The 25,301-nt window shown below is 39.4% G+C and overlaps 1 protein-coding gene across 1 annotated transcript in view; it reads left to right on the plus strand.

The window, feature by feature from the left end:
* Window positions 1-2,970: 2,970 nt before the first annotated feature.
* The window catches only part of Adam2 (ADAM metallopeptidase domain 2), a gene marked incomplete at its 3' end in the record, with an annotated part of 57,688 nt that continues 35,357 nt past the window's right edge, over window positions 2,971-25,301 (plus strand). The window contains 10 exon segments of the mRNA NM_001172910.1: window positions 2,971-3,036; window positions 3,475-3,551; window positions 6,031-6,086; window positions 8,181-8,259; window positions 13,363-13,439; window positions 13,742-13,907; window positions 17,143-17,196; window positions 21,949-22,020; window positions 23,153-23,319; window positions 24,313-24,394. Of these exon segments, the coding sequence (NP_001166381.1) occupies window positions 2,976-3,036; window positions 3,475-3,551; window positions 6,031-6,086; window positions 8,181-8,259; window positions 13,363-13,439; window positions 13,742-13,907; window positions 17,143-17,196; window positions 21,949-22,020; window positions 23,153-23,319; window positions 24,313-24,394 (891 nt within the window). The 5' untranslated portion in view covers window positions 2,971-2,975.

Consider the following 25,301-nt stretch of genomic DNA (forward strand, 5'->3'; position numbering starts at 1 on the left):
GACAGGGAACCAGCAGTGCTGGGTTTTGGGAAGGGTGATGGGTTTTGGGAAGCCATTAAACATTGATTGTTTAAGTCCAGAGTCTTAACTTGGCCTTAGGAAGACTGCAGGGCAATGCTAGGGGTGAGGCAAAAGCAAAGGTCAGGTGGATAAAGTGACAGGAAGGCAGGTGCTCAAAGGACTTGAGGTGCAGGGATGTGGGGGAGGTCATTAGAGAGCAGGTACAGTGGAGCTGGGGAGCTGAAACTCGAGGTGTTAGCCAGCAGGACAAATACTCTAGTTTGACTGATAAGTGAATGAGATAAGCCAGTGAGGAGAACATAAGAGGCCGCAGTGTAAAGCCGGGTGTTTGAAGACCCATGTAAGGGCAAGGGCTGCAATGGACACGGGGATGACAGGCAGCTGAAGTGGACATGAGGCTTTAAAGGTGCTACAGAGTACACTGTACTGGGCCAGTGAGTCCACACATAACTGAGGTGCAGTTAGAGGACCGCATGGCAGGGTAGATGGGTAGGCCATGGGTCTACGGTTTAGGGTATAGAGGGCAGGCATAAGGGCAGGTACAGGAGCACTAGGAGCTGGACCTCTATGGGGCACAGTAACTTGGGGAACCCATGAAGCACATATGTCAGGCCAGGACGTTTTACAAATGGGCCTGAAGTCAGGAGGTAACAGTGGAAATCACTCAACGCCAGGACAAAAAAAAAACCAAAGCTACAGCCAGATGTGTAGACGCTGGGTGGGACCAGGGGCTGTGAGCTTGTGGAATCTGCCCCGGGGCCACAGTGGGTGGGGTACAAGTACCCGGGAACCAGCGGTGCAGCAGATGGCAGAGCTCATGCCGGATGTTTCGATGTGCAGCACTCGGACACGACACTGGGTAAGGGAGGAGGCAGTCGCATCAGGACTGGTGGCTGAGGTAGGTGTGGGGGACATAGCACAAAGCTGGGGGTATACAGAGAGGGCAGGTGGTACAGGATCAAGGGAATAGGAACAGAGGACTGGAAAGAGGCTGGACTGGGCCACTCTGGTAAGGAGACACTTGGGCCAAAAGGTAGAAGGCCATGGAGGCCAAGGCCAGTGGAAAGATACGTGCTGACAGGAGTTCAGTCAGGCTGAGAGCTTGGACTGTAAAACCAACCAATGAAATGGAAATGAGAGAGCTGGGAGCACACTAAGAGGTCTGTTTTAGTACAGCTTTGGTCACACCTAAAGCTAGGGCACTAGAGAGCTTGGGAGCACAGATGAGGGCCATTAGGGCAGTGGTGCTGGTGAAGTCATCCAGGAAAGCTACACAAAATGTCCTGCATCAGTGAGGATTAGGGGTGAACTACATCTGTCGGTGGAAGACGGGGTAAGGACAAAGCGGGGACGCAGCTGGCTGTGGCGCTGGGGAGGGATGGGTTCCACACGTATGAGGTACTCCGAGCAGACACGGGCTGATGGGGCACGGGCATGGGCATGGGTGTCAGTGCTGGGCGAGCATGGCCCGGTCCCAGGTGAGGAAAGGTCAGACCAAGAGAGGACTCTGGCTGGGGGTGCAGCTAACTAGGACCTGGTGGCCTAGGCCGGGGAGGTGGGGGGTAGGGCTAGAAATGAAGGCCACAGTGAAGCAGCAGGTGGGGACAGCAGGGACTCTCTGGAGCATGGGGCGCTAAAGCCAAGGGCACCAAGGATGCAGGCTTCTGGGCTCAAGGACGCGATGGAAGCAGCAGCACTGATCAAGCAGGGCTGGGGCCAGGGTGCCCCACACTCATCATGGAGCCATCCTGCGTTGGTGTGGGACTGGGACCAGGAGCCTCAGTAAGACCTGCAGTATCCAAAGTGTGGAGCTTCTGTTCAGTGCCTTCAGGGAGGAACAAGGCTCCCGAGGCTGTCTAGCTAGGGTGTCATGGTACTAAAGAAAGAGTACTGGCAGTGGGGTGGGTGCAGACTGGACAGGGTGGATGGCACAAGGCAAACTGGGCATGGGCAGGGACAGGACCGAGGGAGGGGATGGGGCCCTTGGGCCAGGCATCTAAGTGTGGATTACCTGGGGTGGGCCGAGATACTCAAGTGCCTACAGGTGGTGAGCCAGGAACCAGTAGATAAGGCCTTGCGCTAGGGCATGGCATGAAGCCAGTGGTAAACCCAAGGCTGCCAAACCAAACCAAAACAGTAAAACCAATCAAAACATAATATTGAATAAAGCGAAACAAGAACTTAGAACTGCAAGTGGTGATGCATGCTTGTAATACCAGAGGCTGAGGTTGGGCGTTTGCAAGTGGGAACCAGCCTGGGCAATTTAGCTGCTTAGCAAAACTCTGTCTCCACATAAAAAATAAAACGGGTTGGGCATGTAGTTCAGTGAGGCAGCTCTGGGTTCAGTTCCCAGTACACCCCCCACACACACACACACACACACACACACACACACACACACACAGAAAGTTGTTTTGAATTAACAATCACCACCACACCTGGTAAGTGATCTTGTTTCCTAACATCTTTTATTTTGCTGTTTAAGTTTTTACACTTTGGGTGTCTCATATATGAGCAATCATACCACATTTAAGCTTGAGTGTCTGATTTATTTCGCTCAGTGTTGTGAGCTCGGGTGCATATTTTTCTACAAATGTCTCGAATGTTTCCATTTTTATAGCAGAGGAGTACTCCATCGTGTATAAACACATTTCCTTTACTCTATTTGTCTCTTGATGGCTGGTTAGCGATATTAACTATCGTGAGATATGAGTCGTGCTGCTATAAACATAGGTCTTTGTTTCCCTTCTTTCCTTCCTTCCTTCCTTCCTTCCTTCCTTCCTTCCTTTAGCCTCAAGCAAGGGCCAAATCAAGTAGAGCTCTCTTTGTAGACCTGGGCTCCCCAGTCTGCCACCCGCCCCTGGCAGTGCGCGCCCCTAGGGGTCATCTCGCGCCTCCAACTGCCTCCCAGCGCCAACTGCCACAGCTGGGACCGGGAGACCCAGGGCGCCACCATGCTGTGTCTGTTGCTCCTGCTTTGCGGGCTTGCAAGCCTGGGCGGTCCCCTGAAGAAATGTAAGTGGAGAAACCCACCTTGGAGCCCCACGGTGCAGCTGCTTGCCCTCTGCCTCCTAATGGCAGGGTCTCCGGAGCCTCCACGTCGCCTTTTTATGTCAGCCGAGCACATGCTGGATGAGGGGGACCCCGGAGAGATGGGAGATGCCACGCGTGCCTCTCTGGTGCCCCGGGATGGGATTCAGTCCCCCGCCCCGCCCTGGGAGCTGGTGCTGCGGTGAGCGGGAGGCCCACGTCCGCCCCGCCCGCAGGGGTCTGCACCGGAGCTGGGTCTGCTGCCCTGACGCTGCGCACCCACCCACCGCTAGCCGCCGGCTCCTTTCTAAAATCTCGTGGACGTCTAGAGGGAAAGGCACATGGAAAGGCAGTGAGGCTAGGGGGTGGCCTGCGGGGTGCGGGGATGGACCTTCCTCTCACACCACGTTTTGCACCTTGCAGATGTGGAGAATTCGGGCATGCAAATTACAGTTCCTGAGAAGATACGCTCTGTAAAACGCGGAAGCGTGGAATCCGAAGTAATGAGCCGCTCACTTCCTTCGCTCCTTAAAAATCGCATTCTGTTCCCTAGAAGCTAATTGTTGCTAAGCTTTGCGCCTCGGTTCCCTTGAGTAGAACTTGTGAGGGCAGAGAGGTAACCAAGATTAACAATGTTTCCTAGAAAAAATGGTGCAGCCGGGCTGCCTTCCCAACCTGTTATCCTCCCGGGCGTCTTTGCATATTCGCTGGCCTGACTCCTTGGAGAGCCCCAGCCACCACCGCCAGCCCGGACTGTAGATTAGCGCTACCGAGGTTCACTCCAGGTGCTATGAATTCCGGAGTGAAACACTAAAGATCTGCAAGAACATACAGGAAATGTTTGTGGAATTTTAGAACAGAGAAGAATTGGACAAGGGGAATGAGCATAAGTTCTTAAGCAAGGTTTTGAGGAATATCTAGATTTAACCAAGTAAATAGCTACCATGGGTAAAGTGAAAAATGCTTCACACTCACATTTTCCAACCCACTTACTACATAGAGTATCCAGAATACATTAGAAACTTTTACTATCAGTAAGAGAGCTAAGACTAAATTTATAACCAAGTATCAAGTTTGAGGGAGTGATAACATCAAACATTTGAGAAATGTACAAAGGCTTGAAGGTGGAATGGAAGACTGTTTCATAGCCATCACTGGCAAAAATTAAATATAAGAAAACAAAATGTGATTAGAGGTTATAAATAAAAAGGTAATCTTATATTCCGCTTGCCAACCATTTTGAAGGTCTTTCTTTCTTTCTTTCTTTCTTTCTCTGGTTCCAAGGATTGAACTCATGACCCTGTGCTTGCTAGGCAGGCACTTGTGCCACCGAGCTATATCCCCAGTCCCAGGGCTGTTTTTAAATTGCAAGTGAAATTGCAAAACCACTTAGTAGTTAGTAAAAGGTAACATGTCTGACTAAGATGCACATATTTATTGCAGCATTGTTTATAATAATAAAAACAGATAACTACAGGTCCAGTAGCAGGAGAGGGGAATAAATGCATGGTCCATGCCAAAAATAGAATATTATATTATTTTAATAATAAAATACTAAAAGTGACAGCACTGCACAGGTAGATGACAATGGCAGTGAACGTTTGCAATAGGTCTTCCTCTGTCGGAGCAGTGTCTTAAGCAGCAGACAAAATATCTCATGGAAGAATGACAAACCCTTGTTTAAATAAACATCTACAGCTTGCATAAATGCAAAATATGTACGAAAATGATAAGTGAAATTCAGGATGCTGGTTAGCTAGGGTGTAGGAATAGCTTCTTAATACTATTTGCAAATATTTGTAATATATTCTTTTTCAACATAATCACTGGTGATATGCTTTTTATCTATTTTTTAAATTTTGTATCCTTAATAAAAATTAAAAAATAAATTTCGTAGCCCTACCATATGTAATAATTAAAAATAACAACTAGTAGTGGCTTGTAGAGAGGACAAAAATGCCTTTTAAAAATATGCACAAAGTTGGGAGGCTGAAGCAGGAGGATAGTTCGAGACCAGCCTGAACTACATAGTGAGATTCTGTCTCAAAAAAATGGATGCTCACAGTTACTTTTTTCTATTTTTTTCATTTTCTTGGAGGTATCAACCAGTGCAATATGAAAAGAAAACAAATACCTAACCCTCATCCTCCTCATTCCCAGGAGCACCAGATGCGTTTCTGGTATTCCTGAGATTTCACAGAAGGATAGCGAGGCAGGAGGACCAGAGGCAAAGAAGCAATGTTAACTTTATTTGTAGATGAAATGATTACCTGCAAAATAGAATCTAAAATAACCTACAGGAAAATTAGGCTTAATACATGAACAGTGAATTTTCTATGCAAAATATCTTGGCTGTCAATAAAAAAATTATTCAGAAGATTTAATTTACACTACAGAAAAATCTAGATGCAAATAAAGATAACCAAAACCTCACCAAAAATAAGAAAAAGAGATGAGAGAAAATAAAGACTTTCATAAGTGAATTAAGTGCTTCTGATTTGCAAAGCTCAGTAATGAAAAGATACCTGGTCTCTGCCAATTACCCTAATGAGAAAGATATTTCTTTCACCAGATTCCACTTCTCAATCTTCCTGTTAATAAAATAGGTTAATATTGCAGGCTATGAACACATTGTTACTATGAACCTATTTATCGTGTTGTTAGTTCTTTTCTCTAGTGTATATAAATTTTCCATTGAATAATTCAGTTATATTCTGTCCACTTTAAATATGAGTTTTGCAGTGGTCTCAGATTGAATACATTTAAAAGTTAACAAGAAATCCCACCACCAATTATATTTTTCTACTTTTTTTTATAAAAGCCAAGATTTTAATATCAAATTACATTGAAATAAGTCAACACTGAATTCTGAGTTTTTCCCTTTATTGTAGTAATGTGATTTGCAATGTAATTAATGTAAAATGATAGGTTCTAACATTTCTTTTCTCTCTTTACTTTTTACGTGTACTTTTCTACCAGGTGTCCTACAAAATTGTAATTGAAAACACAACATATATAGTGAACCTAGTACGAAAGTAAGTGATCTTTGTTATCCTATAAACTGCCTTGCTTCTATTTATTATTGCTTGTAATTATCTGGAAAGTAATTATCTCACATTTTAAAATATTTGTGACTCATTTTTATCTTATTTTGTGGTCTTAAAAAAATCTCATACACCACTATAACAAATACCCAGTACACCCATCCTCCTGATGCTTGGAAATAACAGATTTATTCTGAGGTACCACTGAGGTTCCACAGAAGATAAATTCTGATAATTTTCTATCTTTCTGGAAGCACAAATATGGCTTGGTTTCAAATTCCCATGTATTCAGTTTATATTTGAAGGATATCAATGTGATGTTGGTATGAATCATGGCAATTTTGAAAATCAGGGTGCATACTGCTGTGTTTGGGGAAATAGCTCAGCAGCACAGCACCTGCCCAGCAAGCACAAGGTCCTGAGTTCAATTCCCGGTACAAAAAAAAAAAAAAGGCTGCATCCTGTGTCACAAGTATTGAGGGTTTAGGTAACAACTGTAGTCAGTCAGTCTCATTCTAATTTGAGGTAATGAATTTTGGGGGGAAATGCACACCATATGGAGCAGCAAAGAAAAATCAAAATTGAAATGGTCTTCGCTTAAATGATAAGAATAAATTGCAAAAAACGAGAGACAGAGCCTGCAAATAAAGTCCAAATCGGTATGAAAATAAATACACCTGCATCATTTCTAGAATTCATAAGTGTGATCCTCTTATACATCATAAATTTTTAAACCAGGCATAGTGGTGCATGCCTATAATTTGGGAAGCTGAAGCAGGAGAATGGCTGCAAGTTCGAGGCCAGCCTGGGCTACATATTGAGTTCAGTGCCAGCCTGAACTACATGCTGTGTGAAACTCTGTCTCAAAAAACTTAAGAAAAAGTAACAATAAATTTTGGGAAATGTTTCCTTACATGTAAGATAAATGGTACTGGCCTGAAGGAAGACACTGAAGTCTCCTTCAAAATTACTTGTGGAAAAAACTTCCTGCATTTTTCTCAATAAATACACAGGGAAATTTTAAAGAGTATCTTCCATCAGCTGTTTTCAAATACAGGACCTAAGAGGTGGGCCGTGTGACCCAGTCGCAAACAGACTATAAGTACCTCAGCACTGCAGCATAATACTTCCTTATCAGTCTTTAATATAGGCTGAAATACGTAAAGCATAACAGATTAGAAATGGAAGATCTGAATTAAAATAAAACCCACACTACAATTCTTAAGTCTTGTCTCTTTATATTATTAGAAAAAGGTACAGAATATACAATATGATTATTAGTATATAACTGATGAATATATAATTGATCATATTATGCAATTTACAAATAATCCATGTTTTCTTCAAAATGCATTAAAGTGAAAACAGTCACATAGCAGAACAAAAATCTCAATGGCTAGCGCAATAAAATGAGAGCATAATCACAAATGCTTAATCAAAGAAGCACGTGCTCTATGGAAATTCAATAATTGTTGTTAAATACAAAAAAATTCAAAGCAATGAAGCAAAATATCAGTAAAACAACAACAAATCGAAAAGAGCCAAAAAATCATTGCCCAGACTAACATCAGGAAGTACTCCAGTATATTTTCTTCTAGTAGCTTTATAGTTTCTGGTCTTACATTAAAGTCTTTAACCCATTTTATTTGATTTTTGCATTGATGTGAGACAGAGGTCCAGTTTTATCCTTCTGTATGTGGACCTCCAGTTTTCCAAACATAATTTTTTGAAGGGACCATTCTTTCTCCATTGCATGTTCTTAGCAACTTTCTAAAATACCACTTGGCTATAAATGCACAGACCGATTTCTCAGATCCACATTCTGTTCCAGCAGGCTCTGCAGCTGAGTTTGTGTCTGTGCCCGGCTGCTTTGACGATAGCCTTGAAATCAAGTCCAACCCCCAACTGCGAGCTTTTGACTCAAGATTCTCCGGTCCCTTGGGGAAATTTCACAAGGCGAAAGCTCTACACTGAAAAATCCTTTTTCCTGCCAACCTACCTATCCGTAATAAATCTAATAAGTATCTTTTCCAAAAGTTTAGGAAGCAATTTTCACATTCAATATTTTAACTTTTATCTTCACAGAATGTTTTTACCTCATGATTTCCAAGTGTATAGTTATGACAGTGCAGGGATTATGAAACCTTTTGAAGACTATTCTCAGGTATGTTTTGGCTTTTTTTTTTTTTTTTTTTTTTTTGGTCTGCATTACAGACAGTTAATTGTGTGTTTTATGAAATGAGCTTTTCTGATATGCGATTTGAGGGCACACTGTTCTAGAGAAGAAAGGTTAAGGTTTTGTTTTGTTTAAAACAAACATCGTCATTTTCTTTTGATGATGTATACTCAGCCATGTTAAACAAATGACTAACAGACCAAGTGCGGTGCTGATACTTGCAGATACTTGTTTCCAGATGGTGTGCATGGGTGAGCTTTCTTTCCTTCTGGCCACAGGATTTGAATATGATATAAAATACTTGAAAAGAAAAATGATTATTTGAATCAGGGAAATTAAATCTGGAAAGAAAAGGGCAATCTAAATTGTCCTCTGAAAAAATAGATAAATAAAACAAAGTATCCTCTGAAATATGTCCAGGGATCACATAAGCCCACATCAAATTAGGGTAATATATGCAATTAACTAAATGCATTAAAGTAAAAACAGTGCAGTTGGTAATATATTAAATTTCGATATACTGTACTTGGATTGGAACATTGAAACTCTTATTTAATAATGTCTGTAATTGGTTTTTTGTTTGTTTGTTTGTTTGTGGTTTTTTTTGGTCAAAAGTGACCTGGGAAGGTGGACAAAGTTGCAGAGAATTATCTTGCCTTTGCCCTGCTGTCCAGATTGCTGGGTTTTTCTCTTTTCCATTTGTATTTCCAATTTCTATTTAATGAGTTCATCATTTATAGAGGCTAAGATTTTAACAGAGGAAATAATAGGCATAGTCCTTACTTTAAATTTTGTCTGTGAGCAAATATATCAGAGTCAATGAAAATATATAAATAATACCTATTGTTAAATAATGTGCTATACACACATAAGTATTTGTGTATGTAGATGTATAGAGAAGAGAGAGAAAACGGGGGATATGAAAGAGATACAGAGCTGTAATACCCCTGTTATGGCTCGTATCTAGATGTTCGCCCAAAGCTTCATGTGTATAAGCACATGATATTTGGGGTTTTTTCAATTTTTATTTGTGTACTTGTTGTTTGCAGGATACCAGCACTCAAACTCGGGATCTCAGGCTTGTCAGGAAGCCACTGTGCCACTGAGATAAATCTCAGGCTCATAAATTGGGATTTTTGAACCTGTATGGGTCTAGGGTGTGGCCCTGGAATTTAGGGTGGGTGGAATGGAATGGAATTAGCACAGCTCTGGGTGGCATCACCCTAAAGGCTGGTGACCTGGGTAGGATAGAAGCAGGGAGGCAGCCTGGCCTTTTGCCCACCATGCCACGGACTGTTTCACCTCTGTGCTGTCCCTTTGCTATGTCACTTTGCCTTGGAACCAGCTAACTGTGACCGGAAAGCTCTACCAACTGTGAACTAAAATAAAACTTTCCTCCTTTAACTTGTGGGTGTTGGGTATTTTTGTCTCAGCAACAAGAAAAGTAAGACAATCCCATACTTAAATTTTATATTACTCTGTCAACTCCCAGGAGGTAACCATGTGAGATAAACATAACTAAGAAAGCCAAAAGAATGCTTTATGACTGCCTTATATGGTAAATTGTTGAACTTACAATGGATGGTGTCATGTAGATAGGTAGTGTTTTTGCCATCACTGCAGTTGCAATTGTTTTTTTTTTTTTTTTTTGTCTTTTTCCTTTTTATCGGTACCAGGGATCGAACTCACAACTGCCTGCCTGCAAGGCAGGCGCTTATGCTACTGAGCTAAACCTCTAGCCCCTACAGTTGCAATTCTAATCCAGGAAAAATCAAGTCAAGTAAAAATAGGTAAATTTATTAAATTATTTGTTTTCTATAAGTCTCACAAATGATACGTATCCATAAATCATATTTTTTTAAAAAATAAAGACATTTACTCAAGAACAAATCAGCCAGCTGGCTGCCGAAGGCCTGCCCTCCTGATACCATCGCAGTGGATATTTTCAAGGAACATAAATACAGCACACAGGGAGTTTCTATTACCCGATTTTTGCTATTGTTGTTTTTCAATTACAGGTCCTGTTTCTTGTCTTGTCTTGTAGTTTTCATTGGAAATTAGACATTTTAGATAATGCAGCCAAGCTGAACATGCCTCCAGTCCCCTGTGCATATAATCCACAGTGGCTCATTTGTTTAGTAAGTTGGGAAGATTATTTCAGTGATATTTATACAGCCCTGCCCTCCCAGCACAGCATGAATTCTCTGTTGTCACTTCCCAGAGAGCTACAGAGGGGTACACCCACAGGTACCCGGGGCGAAGTGGTTTGGCAATGTCCTCTCTGCTCTGGCCTCAGGTACCTTTCAAACTCTGCTACCCCTTGGGTGACTGCTGCCCGGACACAGCTTGCTCTGTAGTCTTAGCCAATCGAATTGGGTTGCCAGTTCTGTGGGTCTGTGGTTGCTATTTGTTTTAATCCCAGGAGGGCTTCACATACCCAATAGCCTCTAGGAGGGGTCCCTATATTCAAGGGATCAATGATTCTCCCACCCACAGTCGGACCCTAACCAGCTCCATTTGGACCGTGTCTTTAGGTTTCCACTTCTCTGCTTCCTCGGGAATGCAGTGCTCCATCTGGGATGGTGCTGGGTACCTTCTGTCTGTTTCTCACACCAGGCATTGTCTCAGGCCGGCCCGGGAGGCGGTGCACTCTCTACCTCAGTCTGGCCAAGCTCGGGGGTCAGGAACTCAGTCTTTCCCTCAGAGAGTGGGATGGGGCTGATGTGGGTGCAGCCCTTCCTGTGCGGTGCTTGCATCCTCAGCTACATTTCGGGCTCGCTGTCTTCCTCCGGGTTAGAGCTTCTGGACTGAAAATGGTTCTGGAGCAAGAGATGGGACTGTTGCTTGGGGCTTCCTTGACCCAAGAGTGCTGGAGATGGCCAGTGCTTTCTTTGTCCTCTCCCTGTGGCAAATCCAAAGTCAGACACATTTGGAGGCTTTCTTGGGAGTTCTGCAGCTTCTTCGGCTGGCAGCTTCTCTGCCCTGGGACTGGAACTGTCCCTTTCCCCTCTGTTGCTGGAAATGCTCCGTCTTGGCCTTCATAGGTTTTTCGGCCACTTTTCCAGCTCCCCTGTGGCTCCAGCTTTTCAGGCTTCTCTTTTGCATCTTCTCAGCTCTATCCCTACCAGCACCCTTTGCCCTGGAAGCCATGAACTGCATCTCCCTCACCATCCAGTGCAAGAGACTGAACCGGGGCCTTCATGCTAAGCCATATCCCCAGCTCTTCTGATCATTGATCTATCGCCTGTCATCTATCTATCTATCATTTACTTATTTAGAGCCTGGGTCTTGCTAACCTGCCCAGGCAGGCCTCAAACTTGCAATCCTCTTGCCTCAGTTTCCCCAAGTGCTAGGATTACAAGCATGTGTCACCTTAAATTCACTGTGTAGCCCAGGCTGGCCTCGAACTCACAGCAATCCTCCTGCCTCAGCCTCCTGAGTGCTGGAAGTACAGGTGTGCACCACCACGCCTAGCACACCCAGCTCCCTGTTCACTCTTAAAGCTTGTTTTCTCTCAGCTGTCTTAGGTTTGGCAATTAGCATAGTCTGATTGTTAAGGGTTTTTTCTCTTAAAGCTTTCTTTTTCTATCTACAGTGTGTAGTAAAACACAGTAAATATTTTTGTTCTCCATGGCTGTTTATCCTCTATACTTCACTGATTTTCTTAGTTGATCCCTTATATGCCCAGTATTTTCCTTTTTGTTCTTCATCCCAAATTTTAGTCATTTTTTAACTAATTCCAAAGCCTTAGGTTATTTTAGATCAGTGTCTTTCTGAATCTCTCCAAGGTATAGGCTACATCTTCTTTTTTAAAAGAAATCTAATATATATTATTATTCAATTGAACCTAGGGGCACTACCCTGAGCTGTATCCCCAACCACTTTTTACTTTTCATTTTGAGACAGGATCTCAAGCTTTACGCTGCCTAGGCTTGCCTTGAACTTGTGATCTTCCAGCCTCATCTGCCGGAGCAGCTGTAAGGAGCTTCCCGTCACACCCCAGCCACATTCAGCAATCCGTGATCCACGGCAGCGCTTGTGAAACTTTCTCTAAAGAGCTGTCAGGGGAATCACCAGCGGCACCGGCAGCTCCCAAACTCTGTCCCTAGCATTTGGGGATGCATAAGCCTTCTTCCTTGTTTGTCGGCCTTTGTGGTCTTGGTCTCAGCTTCTGCGAGATGGCACATTCTCAGTGCCAATGTAGTTGCAGAACGGGCACCTGAGATAATAGTGAGCATTGTCCATTCATCATTGTGAGAGGGTTAGTCTTTTTTTTTTTTTTTAAGAGGAAAAAGAGAAAAACACAAAACAAAACAAAGCAGTGTAAGGTTACACATAATACAGAACTACAAAAAAAAACATAACAGTAAGAAATCACCTGTTAATAGATTACATATTATCATCTTGACTATTGTCTCCTTTGGAAGTCCTGTAATGTTCACAATGCCTAAGTTTTATTGGTCTTGTTCTCCACTGTTTTGTCCAACTTTATAATATCTAATGAGAGGGTTAGTCTTTACAAGTTACTCTGCCATTGCGTTCAAATTAGTTGGGGGCTTTTTGTTTGTTTGTTTGTTGCTTTTTGAGACAGAGTCTTGCTATTCAGTTCAGGCTAGCTTTAAACTCACAACGAAACCTACCATTGTCCTCAAATTTGCAGTGATCCTCCTGTCTCAGCCTCCCCAGTGCTGGGATAACAGGATATGCCACCACACCTATCTCAAATTACTTCTGAAAAATAAATTATTTCTCCTTTGGATTCATTTTGCTTTTCTTTCCATGCACGATTAACTCAGAAGAATACCAAAAAGTAGGTTTTTGATCAGTTTTTTTGTAGTAAGCTAGTGATTAGGAAAATCATATTTAATTTATACCATATGAAAAACTGTGAAAGTAGCCTCTTTCTTTATGAACCTGTAGGAAGAATTTTGGAAAATTGAGCCATATGTTCATCTAATCACTTTATAAATTGATCATGGAAACGATAAGTATTTGATGAACACACAATATATGCTTTAAATCTCTGAAAAGAGTGTTTCTAGCATGAAGTGTTCTAATGCATATTATATGTATTTTGTCTTTATCTTTCAGAATTTTTGCTACTACCAAGGACATATTGAAGGTTTTCCAACGTCTCTGGCGAGCATTAGCACATGTGCTGGACTCAGGTTGTACTATATGAAATTGCATGGATGATAAAATAGGTTAAATTATTTTTCATGATGAGCCCTCCCCTTACACTAAATTATTTGTATACTTGGAGGCCATCAGATATTAATATCTTGACAAACACAGTCACATCATAACTCCGCATCTGTCAGTGAGTTTGAGAATAAGTCCATGGTAACTTTCCTGCCTCGCCTCTTGAGAGTAAGGCTAATAATATGCATTTGTTGAAAACTAAGTGGCATGGAACTGTCGTTTAAAAATGTATCATTCTACTTACACATTTTCTTTTTGGAATCTGTAGGGGCTTACTGCAGTTTGAAACTGTTAGCTATGGGATTGAACCACTGAAGTCTTCCATTGGTTTTGAACACGTGATTTACCCAGTAAAACATGATAATGAAAAATCTCAATATCTTAAGAAATCTATTAATGTCAAAAATGTGGTCTATAAAATAAAAAGTATAAAGGTAAGTATTAGTAAACTGCAAGATTGTCATTTCACAGCAATATAAATACAGCAATACACTAGCTTCTAGTGTATAAACGAGTTATTTAAACAACTTAAATAAACAAGTTACTTATTTATAACCTTCCACACAGAGAGAAGTCTATCTCTGTATATGCAGAAAGGATAAATTAATTAATAGATCTTGAAACTAGTTTTGCAAGGTTCCCTGTAGTGCTTAAGTATCTGTATTTTTAGTAGTGGTCTCGCATTTCTGATTTCATTATTTTAAATATTTTCAGTTTTTTGTAATCAGACTAGCTAAAAGTATTTCCATTAAAATGTGCTCCAGTAAAGCCTATTTCCAGTAGCATGCTATGGTTATTTTAACTGTAAATCAGGTCTGACCATTTTTTTCTGAAATAGGTTATTCATTGCATGTATTTTAATGCACATATGTACTATAACATGGATTTAACCTTCCTCTTTGTCATTTTTTGTCTTATATGATCCATATTCCTTTATTTTTTCTCTTTACATTATTTTTATTAAAATGTTTTATTTTCTTTTCCTCTCCTAATAAGGCTTTAAATGATAGCTTCATATATTTTATATTTATACATTACATATTATGAAATAAATATAAAATATATTTTCACAATATAATAGCATTATTAGTTAATGTCATTGACAAATTATGGTTCTTGGGCAAAATCTGGTCCACAGCTTGTTTTACTGAATAAAGTTTTGTTGAAACACACCCATTAATACTAATATATATATATATATATATGTTTTTTTTTTTAATGTCTACTTTCAAAGTCAAATAGAGTTTGGCAGAGGCCTACAAAGAACTTTTGTATACCTTCACCCATTCTCACCATCTTTCTATTCAGAATATTTTATATAAATTGAATTATAGAATATGGTGGCTTTTGTGACTTCACTTTTACAGCTTTTTCCATTTATGTATTTAATTTTAATTAAATTAGGTAACTTAATTAAATCAGGTAAACTATGTTTATCATCGCATAATTCCATAATTCTTCTCCCAATTATTTTCCGTTGCATCACCTATAGCTCTACATCTGAGACCTTCTATTAATTTTATTTGCCTGCCACTTCTCCCTCTACTAATCCCAATGCTAAAAATTTGATCCCTAAATTTAAATGTTATTTTTTTCTCACTTTAAGTTATATTCCTGTAATTCTCAATAGAATGGCACCAGAATTTTATTTCTTTAATCATTTTATCCTTTTTAACATTTTAAAATTTCTTTCTCTGAAATTATTTGACTCCTCCACAATAAAAATACAAATAAAGAAAATAAAGTAGTATTTCTTAGTTATATATTTACAGTTACCCTTTCCTTCACTGCAAGCTTCAGATTACAGAAAAGGGAGATATCTTTCTTCCCTATACTTGCAAGAATATGGATTTTCCAGAAATACTGTAATCAGTGGTGACCCATTGCTGAACCAGCTATTTGAAATGTTAAATCATTTTAAGAATAAAATACAACTCAAACCCATCAGAATTTTTAGCTCATTCTCTGCTCTGTGAAAATCCTCTTTTTTGTTTTTACTCTCTTACTTTTCCTTATACATTTGCACCTTAAATACTATTAACACTGTTTCTGTCTCAGGTTTAGCTTGTTCATCTTAGCATGCATTTTCCCATGGCTTTACATGGGCTTCCAGATCTTCCATTTCCACTCCAATACTGAGTTTTTGATCTCACATCAGTTGCCCAAATTTAAAAAAAAATACAGATGCACACACCACACTCTATCTAATTACTATTTATTTACTTTCCATCTTTGTGTTCCTTCCAAATCCCAGAATATTCAAATCTGTTATGTCTTGTGCCTCAGTGTCCCCCTGAAGCCTCATGCAGTTATGAGGTGTTGCTTTTTGGAGGTGGTGGATCCAGAGTGTGTGGTCCTGGGCTTTAAGTATATGGTCACTAAAGCATTCCATTGATGGTTTGGCATAGTTCTGACTAGGATTGAGGGTGTGAGTGCTACACCTGCCCTAGGGCAGGTAGCCTAGATAAAATATAAGACACAGAATGAGGAATAATGTACTCTCTCTTCCTGGTTGCCACCGACCAGTTCTCCTCTGGGATGCATCTCTACCATCCCACCCTGCCTTGGACTGAAACCTCTACAAACTATGAGCCAAGTAAACCTTACCTCTAACTTTGAATGTCAGGTGTTTTGTCTCAGCAATGAGAAAAGTAAACAAAACTAATGAATGTTTGTCTTCCAAATTCACCTTTAACCCATCTGCATTACTACTGTGTCAGCACAGTGGCACGTTCTCTAATCTGTTTGCCCACACCCACTTCTTCAGGAGAGCCGTCATCCTTCAGGGGGAGACATCTTTACCTACCACATGTGTGAGCATTCCCATGTCTTCCGTGACTACTTTGTCTTACTAAAGGAAATGACTTTTGAAGTCTTCTGAAATCTGGCAGCTGCCTAACTTCCCAGTAGATGTATTTTCTGGCATTCTCTTATGCTCTTATATTAACATTTTATTTACTTAGATAAAGTGGACTTCTTAGGTTTCTCCAAACAAATACATTTTTCAGTAAATAAATAAATAAGATTAAATATTACTAAGTTCCATGCGAGACTCGAAAATGGACAAAGATTTCTTCAGAGAATGTTAGATAACTGGTGCTTGGTGTTGGCTAAAACAAAACAAAAGAAGTTTATATTCTCTAATTAATTAATGTGGCCTGAATATTTTAGATTCAATAAAGTACTCATATTTAGGAGTCTAGTGAAATGATGGAATCTTACAAGCAAAGAATTTTAACTTTCCTATTTAAGGCATGAAACATTTGGTGCTTAATGTTGAATAAAAGCAGTAAAAAAAAAAAAAAAAAAACCACTAGAGCATAAAAGGATTTTATATGTCCTTAAAAATCAAAATCTTAAATTTCTAAGATTTGGGTCAGGACAAATACTTTTAAAACAGGTGCAGTGTGTGATGAATAAGCTCTGAATTTGTCGTCCTGATTTTTCCCAACTTTTCTTTAAGTCATTATAATCTGCAGTTTTCTGATCTCTACTCAAACTGCGGGTTTGTCACTCCTTTAATGCACCATTTCATACATTAAGGAACAAATTTTAGGTAATAGGAGATGGTTTTTAACTTTCAAGAGGTTAAAATACCAATGTAAAGCAGGAAGAGCTACCATGAGAATACATATAGTAAATGTTCTCTCAATTTCTGATTCTTTTCAGTCATCAGTGCGCACTCACTACATAGAAATGCACATTATAGTTGAAAAAAATTTGGTAAGTATATTCTGATTTATTTGTCTTATGTCACTTTTACTTTAGCAACTAGAAATTATAAAAATAATCTGAAATGAGTGTATGACAGGAGACGTAATAACTTTGAACTAGCTATGTTTTAATACATTTTAAATTATTTGTGTCAGCAGGAAATTAGGAATCAGATTTCTATAAATTTTTTCCTTAATTTTATAAAATAATGCAAATAAAAATACATGGTAGCTTTACACCAGTTTACAGATAGTTTTAAAATCACAGAAACTTCTTGCATGTACTGTTAACATTTAAAAAATTTTTTTAAATAATTCGTAATTTTTTGTTACTGAAAGAGAGAAAAAAATTTCTCCTTCATAAAAATCTTTCAGTAGTAGACAGAAAAGCAATGCTTTACACATGAGATGGAAGAGAGTGTATTGTTCCAGGTACTTCTTGAAAGATTTCCTCATGAAATGGAACTGCAGTTACTTGAAAGTTGGAATTCCTGAAGTAATTTCATTGTTTTTTTCCACCTTTTTTCTCAATTTTTGTAAGCAACTTCCCAACATTGCTTTTTAAAAATATACCATGTTTTCTAAGTTATAGTTTGGAAATTCCTCAAGGAAGTGCCTTCTGCCGTGGTCAGCAGTCAATAGACCTCAGGATGAGTATTTGTTGCGGGACTTCAAGTTCTGTCTCTCTGACCAGTATCTGCCACTGGGCTCACTCTGAGTGACTTGGGAACCACAGGAGTTACAGCTTTCAAGCCAGGAAGGCTAAATCTTTACACACGCATCCTCTTTTTGCCGGGTAGTTGCACATGTTCTTCGTGTAATCTGAAAACTAAACCCTAATCACACATATGATTTGCGCATCTTACAATTTCTCTGAAGGTTGTCTTTTATTTTCCTGATGTTAGTTGAAGCGTGACATTTTTAATTTGAGGAAAACAGTACCTTTCTCCATGGATCTTCCTGCTCAGTGATCTTCTTCTTCAATTATCATTGGTCCATCAATTAATTTATTCCTGGACACTCAATTCTGTGTCACTCAGTTAAGTCTAATCTGATATCAGGAGCTTGCTGTCTTTATGGCTTTGTAGTTATTTTTCAAATTGTGGTATATACTGTAAGTCCTTCAACTTTGTCTTTGTTTAAAATCTCTTTGGACCGTCTGTATTGTCAATTTTTAAAATAATGTCAGGATCAACATTCCAATTCCTCCATAAGTGGGAGCTGGAATTTTGATAGGTATTGCCTTGAATATACGTTCCTACCTGGCAAGTGCAAGACCGTGACTTCCATACTTGGTACCAGATATATAGAGAGGGCTCAATTTGGAAATTTTTGCCATCTTAATAATATTAAATGTTACAATCTGTAAACACAGAATGACCCTGAACTTCGTGGGGTCTTCATTTTTTTCTCTCAAAAAGTTAGGATTAGAGGTCTCATTGGACCCAGCTTCTTCTCTTCTGGGTATTTTCCCAGAAGAATTAAAAACCACAGCGATAGACGTGCTCCCATATTTATAGAGCACAATTTGTTAGGACTTTACTCTCTTTCAACTCTACATTTTGATGTTTGTCTTGCACTTCTTTGCTAAACTTTCTTTCCATTAGTTTAATATTTCTGATACTGTTATTCTCTTAATGTAATTGTTGGATTATTTATTGCTGATATATGAAGTACAATTATTTTGTGTATTCTCTGATGCTTTGCAAGCTTGCTGAAATCGTTTATTCGTTCTGATAATTTTAGTGGATTTCTTAAGAGTCCCTCCATATAAATCTCTTGTGAACAAAGAGTTTAACATCTTGTTTTCCCCGATGAATGTATATTGCCTCTTTCCCTTGAGTAAATGTCTTGGCCAGCACTTCTGGTGACAGTGGAATTAACACAGCATGAACAGATGACCTTGTTCCACATCTGAAGGAAACAATATAAAAATGGCATTGTGGGTTTTTCACAGATCCCTTTCATCAGGATGAGGAAATTCCCTGTGATTACTCAGGGCTTTTTTCGTGAATGGGTGGGTGTTTGGTCAAACGCTTAGTTATGCATCTGTACAAGGACTGTATGTTTTTGATTCCTTTTTCTATAATATGTTGTACTATTATAGATAGGTTTTTGGATGCCAAACCAAACTTACAATGCTGAAACAAGTCCCACTCAGTTTTGGTTCATAATCTTTTTGGGGTGTTGCACAATTTGCATTGTTGACATCTTGTTTAGGATTTGTCCATTTATATGCATGAGATATTACTTTGGAGTTTTGTTCTCTTACATCTTTTCTGATCTCATTGGTTGAGTTGGAAGGTGTTTCTTGCTATTTTCTAGAAGCATTTGGGAAGCCCCTGGCGTTAGTACTTAATTAAATATTTGGTTAAACTACTGGAGTCATCTGGCACTGGCTATTTCTTTTTAAAAAATTTTTACAAATTGTATTTTCTATCTTTTTATTTGTTGTATTTTCAACTTTTGGAGTCAGTTTTACACATTTGTGTCTTTTCAGTAGTCATTCATTGCATCTGCGTTACCTAGATTTTTGCATATAGTTGAACACAGAATCAGAGTTACATGTTTCTGGTCGGTAGTTCTAACCCTCTCATTAATAACTGTGGACTCCTCTCTTGTTCTCTCTCTCTCTCTCTCTCTCTCTCTCTCTCTCTCTCTCTCTCTCTCTCTTCTCTCCTTGCTAATGTGGCTAAAACTATTTTCTCATCTTTACCAAGAACTAACTTGGCTAATTATCTGCCTTCATTGCAAATGTTTTGGCTTTTATCTTTATTATTTTTCCCATTTTCTTTCTCTGGGTTTGTTTGTTTCATCTCCTTTGCTAAGTTCCTAGTGTGGGCGGTAGGGCTACTGATCCGAGGTGCCGCTCTCTGAAATGTTGCCACTTCCTGTCACAGTTCTGCTGAGTATTGGTTGCTCTTGTTGAGTAACGACGTTTGTTCAGCCGTATTTTAACTAGTGTGATGTTTCCTAAGTCCTCCTGGGATTTCTTCTTTGGTCATTAATTATTCATATTTGGTTCCAGATATTTTGAATTTCTCAAATTTCTCTTCACTTTTGCTTTTAATCGAATCCTATTATGTACAGAGAGCATATTTTGCTGTTTAAAAGTTATATTAATTATGTTCCGTGGGCATTGAGAAGAACGCCTGTGATGTTAAAAAGTTCTGTAGCTCTCTATGGACTTAGAACTTTAATCTTAAAATTTGTATTGATTTTCTTGGCCCAGTTTTCTTATTTTTGAAAGTTTTACATTTAAAGTCTGCAGTACTGAATTTTCTATTTCTCTTATCGATTCTGTCATTTTTCATTTTGTGTAATTTGCTGGCTCTGATCTTGGATAGGCATCTAATTCCAATTTTACAGCCTCCCAATGGATGAGCCAACTCTTATCACCAGGCTTTCCTGGTTACATTTTCAGCATTCTTACCACCAAAAAGTTCGTGTCCCTGAGAATGTACTACATCTCCTGTGAGCAGTTAATGCTTCTTGTCTGTTTCTTCAATCAGGTGTGACAGTTTCTGACATTTGCTTGTTGATTAATCCCATTCAAATTTAATTATGTAAGTAAGAAAGTATTTATGTATGTCAGAAATTTGGATTTGTTCTAGGTTTCATAGCTATTTTGGTTGTCTTTTATTATTTCCTTTTGCAATAAGTGGAAATTTTCTAGATTTTTATTTTTTTGTTTGGAGATAATTATTCATATGCAAATGCAAGAATACTCAGTGATTCTAATTTTTAAACAGTGTACTCTACAGCAAATATACAGTCCGGGTTTCACAAGTAATACAGTCAAGCTGTAGAATGTAACTGTGCTGTGTTTTATAACCACTCTTTCACCCCACTGCCCTTAGCTTCTGGGCAAATGCTACATGCGTGGACTCATCGAAGATGTAATATTACTGGAATTTTTCACACACCCATTCTAGAAGTTTCCTCAGCCTTAACTACTTCTTAAACAAAATTTAAGGCATTCTACCTTTTCCAGCTTTTAGAAACACCAATGTAGCCTATTCGAGTATTTTAGGGTTTTCAAGGTAAATCACATTGCTCTACTGGTTTATGATCCACTGGATCTTTTTCAGACACAGTCTTGCTATGTATTTCAGGCTAGCCTTAAATTCGCTATGTAACCCAGGATGCCATCAAACTCCAGGCAATCCTCCTGCCTCAGCCTCCCCAGGGCTGGGATTACAAGTGTGCACTACCACACCTGGCTGATTCACATTTCTTAGATTTGCTTCATTTTTTTTAGTTCCTAAATTTTATAGTTAGCTTTTCTCCTTTTCCTTTCTCTGTAGTTTTTGTTCCTGTTAGCTTTTAACTTTCTACTAATATTTCCATCATTGTTTAAGAGGAGTTTCAGGCACACCTGACTTTGAATAGATAAAGTCAGTGTATGATCTTTACGAGTTAGATTTTTCACCTTTGTAAAAATATATAGTCACATTTAAATCCTATAGTTTTAAGCTCTGCCAGATGTATTATCATTAATTTTTGACAGTAGGATTATACCTTATCTGTAGTTTTTAAAATTTTTTTTATTTTTCATTTTTCATACTACATACATATGATATTGTTTGCACATTGGTAATGCAGTGTTGGTAGAAACTGCTATGTTGATAATTATAACTATAATTATGTTATAATTAAATAAAATTTTTAAATTTTAAACTCTTATAATTAAACAGAATGGTCACAGTAATTGAATGTTAATAATGTATCTGTAGATCTAAAAGGCACTTGTATTTTTCAGTATAAACATATGGGTGGGAACACAGCGACTGTCACTGAGAAAATTTTCCAGTTGGTTGGCCTGATGAACGCTGTAAGTGTTTACATCTTTTTTTTTTTTTTTTTTTTTTTGGTCTTTTTTGTTTTTACTGGTACCAGAGATCGAACTCACGACTGCCTGCTTACAAGGCAGGTACTTATGCCGCTGAGCTAAACCCCCAGCCCAAGTGTTTACATCTTAAATGACTTTTGCACTTGCTCAGTTCCTAAAATAACTCTTGTATTTTCTTTTATGACACTGCTGGAATAGTCGTGTTTGTTGACGTAGGAGAGCTAAATCTTAGTTTCCTATCTGTGAAGTAGAAACAATGATAATTGTAAATAGGCAGGTGGAGGAAGAGAAAGGGGAATCATGGGATGAGTGGAAGGAGGAGAGAGGAAAGGGAAAGTGGGTGAAAAAGAAAGTAAAATATATTACGTACGTGTACCAGCTTCACATGAGGGATGTAAACCTGAAGTACACACACATAATGTCAAATTATTTATGTATTTACTTACTGTCTTTTTGAGACAGAATCTCACTATGCAGCTCAGTCTGGCCTTGAGCTCACTTTGCAACCCAGGTTGCTTTTGAAGTCCCAACAATCCTCCTGCCTCAGCCTCCCAAAATAAAAAATTTAGCTGGGTGTAGTGGCGCGTGCCTATAATCCCAGCACGTAGGAGGCTGAGGCAGGAGAACTGCTGTGAGTTCAAGTCTTTTTGCATTACACAGTGAAACTCTGTCTCACAAATATATACACAATATTTTAAAATGTGTTTGGCAGTACTGGAGGTTAGAGAGCTGAACATAGAACTACATCCCCAGTCCTGTCCCCGTCGCACTGAGTCTCTAAATTTCCCAGGCTGTGTTTGAATTTGCAGTCCTCCTGCCTCTCAGCCTCAAAGCATGCTGGGATTACCAGCATGGGCCACCACACCCAGCCACAGTTTGATCACTGTAAGGATTAAATGAAATAGTCCACTTGTCATGGGTTCTGCTGAAGTAGAAGCCTTTGCAAGTGTTCATTTGTACTTGCTTATTAGTATCCTTACTGCCTGATAGAAAGACCTGGGCCGTCTCACCATTCAGCATTTAGTATGTGTCACCATCCACTGCCACTAGGGTATTAGCAAGCCCACTGTGGCCATGCTGTTTGAACATATTCTCTATTTGTGCTCTGTTTCAGTTTTTTAGCACCTTAAATCTTACAGTAATTCTGGCTTCACTGGAGCTGTGGATAGATGAGAACAAAATTCCAACCACTGGAGATGTTAATGAGTTATTACACGCATTTCAAAAATGGAAAAAATCTTACCTGGTTCTGCGTCCACACGATGTGGCATTTCTACTTGTGTAAGCATATTTTGAAATTACCGAGGTTTCCACCAAGGGAACATACCACTTTGATCCAGTTTCTGATACCTGGCAGGTCTGTAGATAGAAGCTTTTTGGTGATTTTTTTCCGATATACTCCACCGTGTGAGTATGGTTTGCCACAGTGTGGTTATTGATCCCCTTCGTTTTATCTGGTGGTTTGGAGTGAAAGCTCACTTTTTCAATTTTAGAGCAAATGCCAGATTATTTACCACTTCATTAAATGTCCCTACTGTGCACTACATACCAACTGCAAACTTTTATCTGAGCTCTGTGAATACAGCCACCTTTTCTCTGCAGTCCAAAGACAAAACAAACAAAAACCCCGAAAAGATGGAAACACCATTATACATTTCAGTATAATACAAACATAGTGTAACTGCCCTGTGGTGAGGATTTCAGTGTGTAAGGCTGGTATTTAGCAAGCTCTTTGTGTTTCTCTTGTTAATATTTTCAAATATAAGCAATATATAAAAATTACACATGAAAAGGTAAAAGCTTCAGCTTTTGTAGGTTCGTCTCCTCCATCCAGATGTCACACCTCTGTCTGGCTCTGGTGAGCAGGTCTTAGCCAGCCCAAGAGGCTTTGGTCCCTAGGGATGCTGCGGGTCTGTCAGCTATTTTGCCTTAACTGTCTCAGTTTAAGGAATTTGAGGGTTTTTTTAAGCATATTTATTTTGAGGGATTGATTCATTTTAATCAAAAAAATCCAGCATACTATGCACCATTACTATGTATAGGAAGTCATATGAAAAGGCACCTTGTGTTTGTTTTCTAAATCTTTTTTATTATTTTCAAAAGATGCAGAAATACATGATAACCACTCCGGAGGCTGTGTTTACACTAATGGTGGGTGGACAGATTTATGAGTTTCATATAAGTGCACAAAGTTAAAATTTGTGCTACGAAAGCTGGGTATCGATTGGGCTGACTTGTACAAGTATATGATTATGACCCATTATAAAATTTAAGTTACAGAGAATCCCCCAGTTATATCGGAGCCATCTTTCAAGGAATGATATGTAACACGAGCTACGGGGGAGGCATTGCCCTGGTACAGTACGGTTTCATCTTTTTCTAAGACTTGTAGAGGATAGAATGCTGCGTGGGGGTGTATAAGAGTGAACATTTCCTGCCCTATTTCTGTGTAGAGTAAATTTGCCTTATTCTAAGGATTCTTATGCCTAATGCTGAGAAAATTTAACCTATCAAGACTCCTCATTGATCATAGAGGATTACAGTAGGTATAAAAATTTTACATGAGTCAGAAAGTATTCTTTTTAAGCAGTTAAGACGGTGATCTGTTTTAGTATGATTATTATGTGATATCAATTGTCATAGTTTTAGCATTGGATTGTGCATGTATTTTTTTAGATGAAATGTGTTTGCTTATTTTGCTAGCTAACTTAAGTATGAGCCAGATTAAGACATGTGGAACTATTTATTCCAGCAAAAAGAAAACTTTTGTTTTTGTTGCTTTTTGTGTGTTTTTGCCATGTCTGCTGGTTTCAGACAGGCGATCTATAATATTCTGTTCTAGCAGATAAGTTAAAGTGAAGTCAGCTGAAGATATAAACGATGAATCAATCAAGTGGAGATGAAAATCATTAAAGCTCATAAATCATAGTTTGGAGAAGCCAGCTTCTGTTTGTGGGCGAGCGTTCTATCCAGAGCTGGAGGGGCTGGCTCGATTGGAGCACATCAGAGCTCCTGCCGCTGACCAGGCACAAACAGAACCTGGCTGTCTGGAGGAAGGCTGGCTGCTGGGCAGGGCCGCCCTGCAGGGAGCAGTGGTCCCCCAGTGAGGGGACAACTCCAGAACAGCCTTTCATATTCTGTCCTATTTCCCACGTTTTGCTGGTGTAAAACTGCATGATCTTCCCTGGAAAAGTCAGCAGCAGCCAGTGTGCTGAGCAGGGAGGTGTGGAAGACAGTGGCTGAAGCCCTGCCTTCTGACAACC

The sequence above is a fragment of the Cavia porcellus genome, unplaced genomic scaffold (genome assembly GCF_034190915.1).
Source record: "Cavia porcellus strain 051 isolate PalLab524CR breed Dunkin Hartley unplaced genomic scaffold, mCavPor4.1 scaffold_24, whole genome shotgun sequence".
In the NCBI taxonomy this organism is placed as follows: Eukaryota; Metazoa; Chordata; class Mammalia; order Rodentia; family Caviidae; genus Cavia; species Cavia porcellus.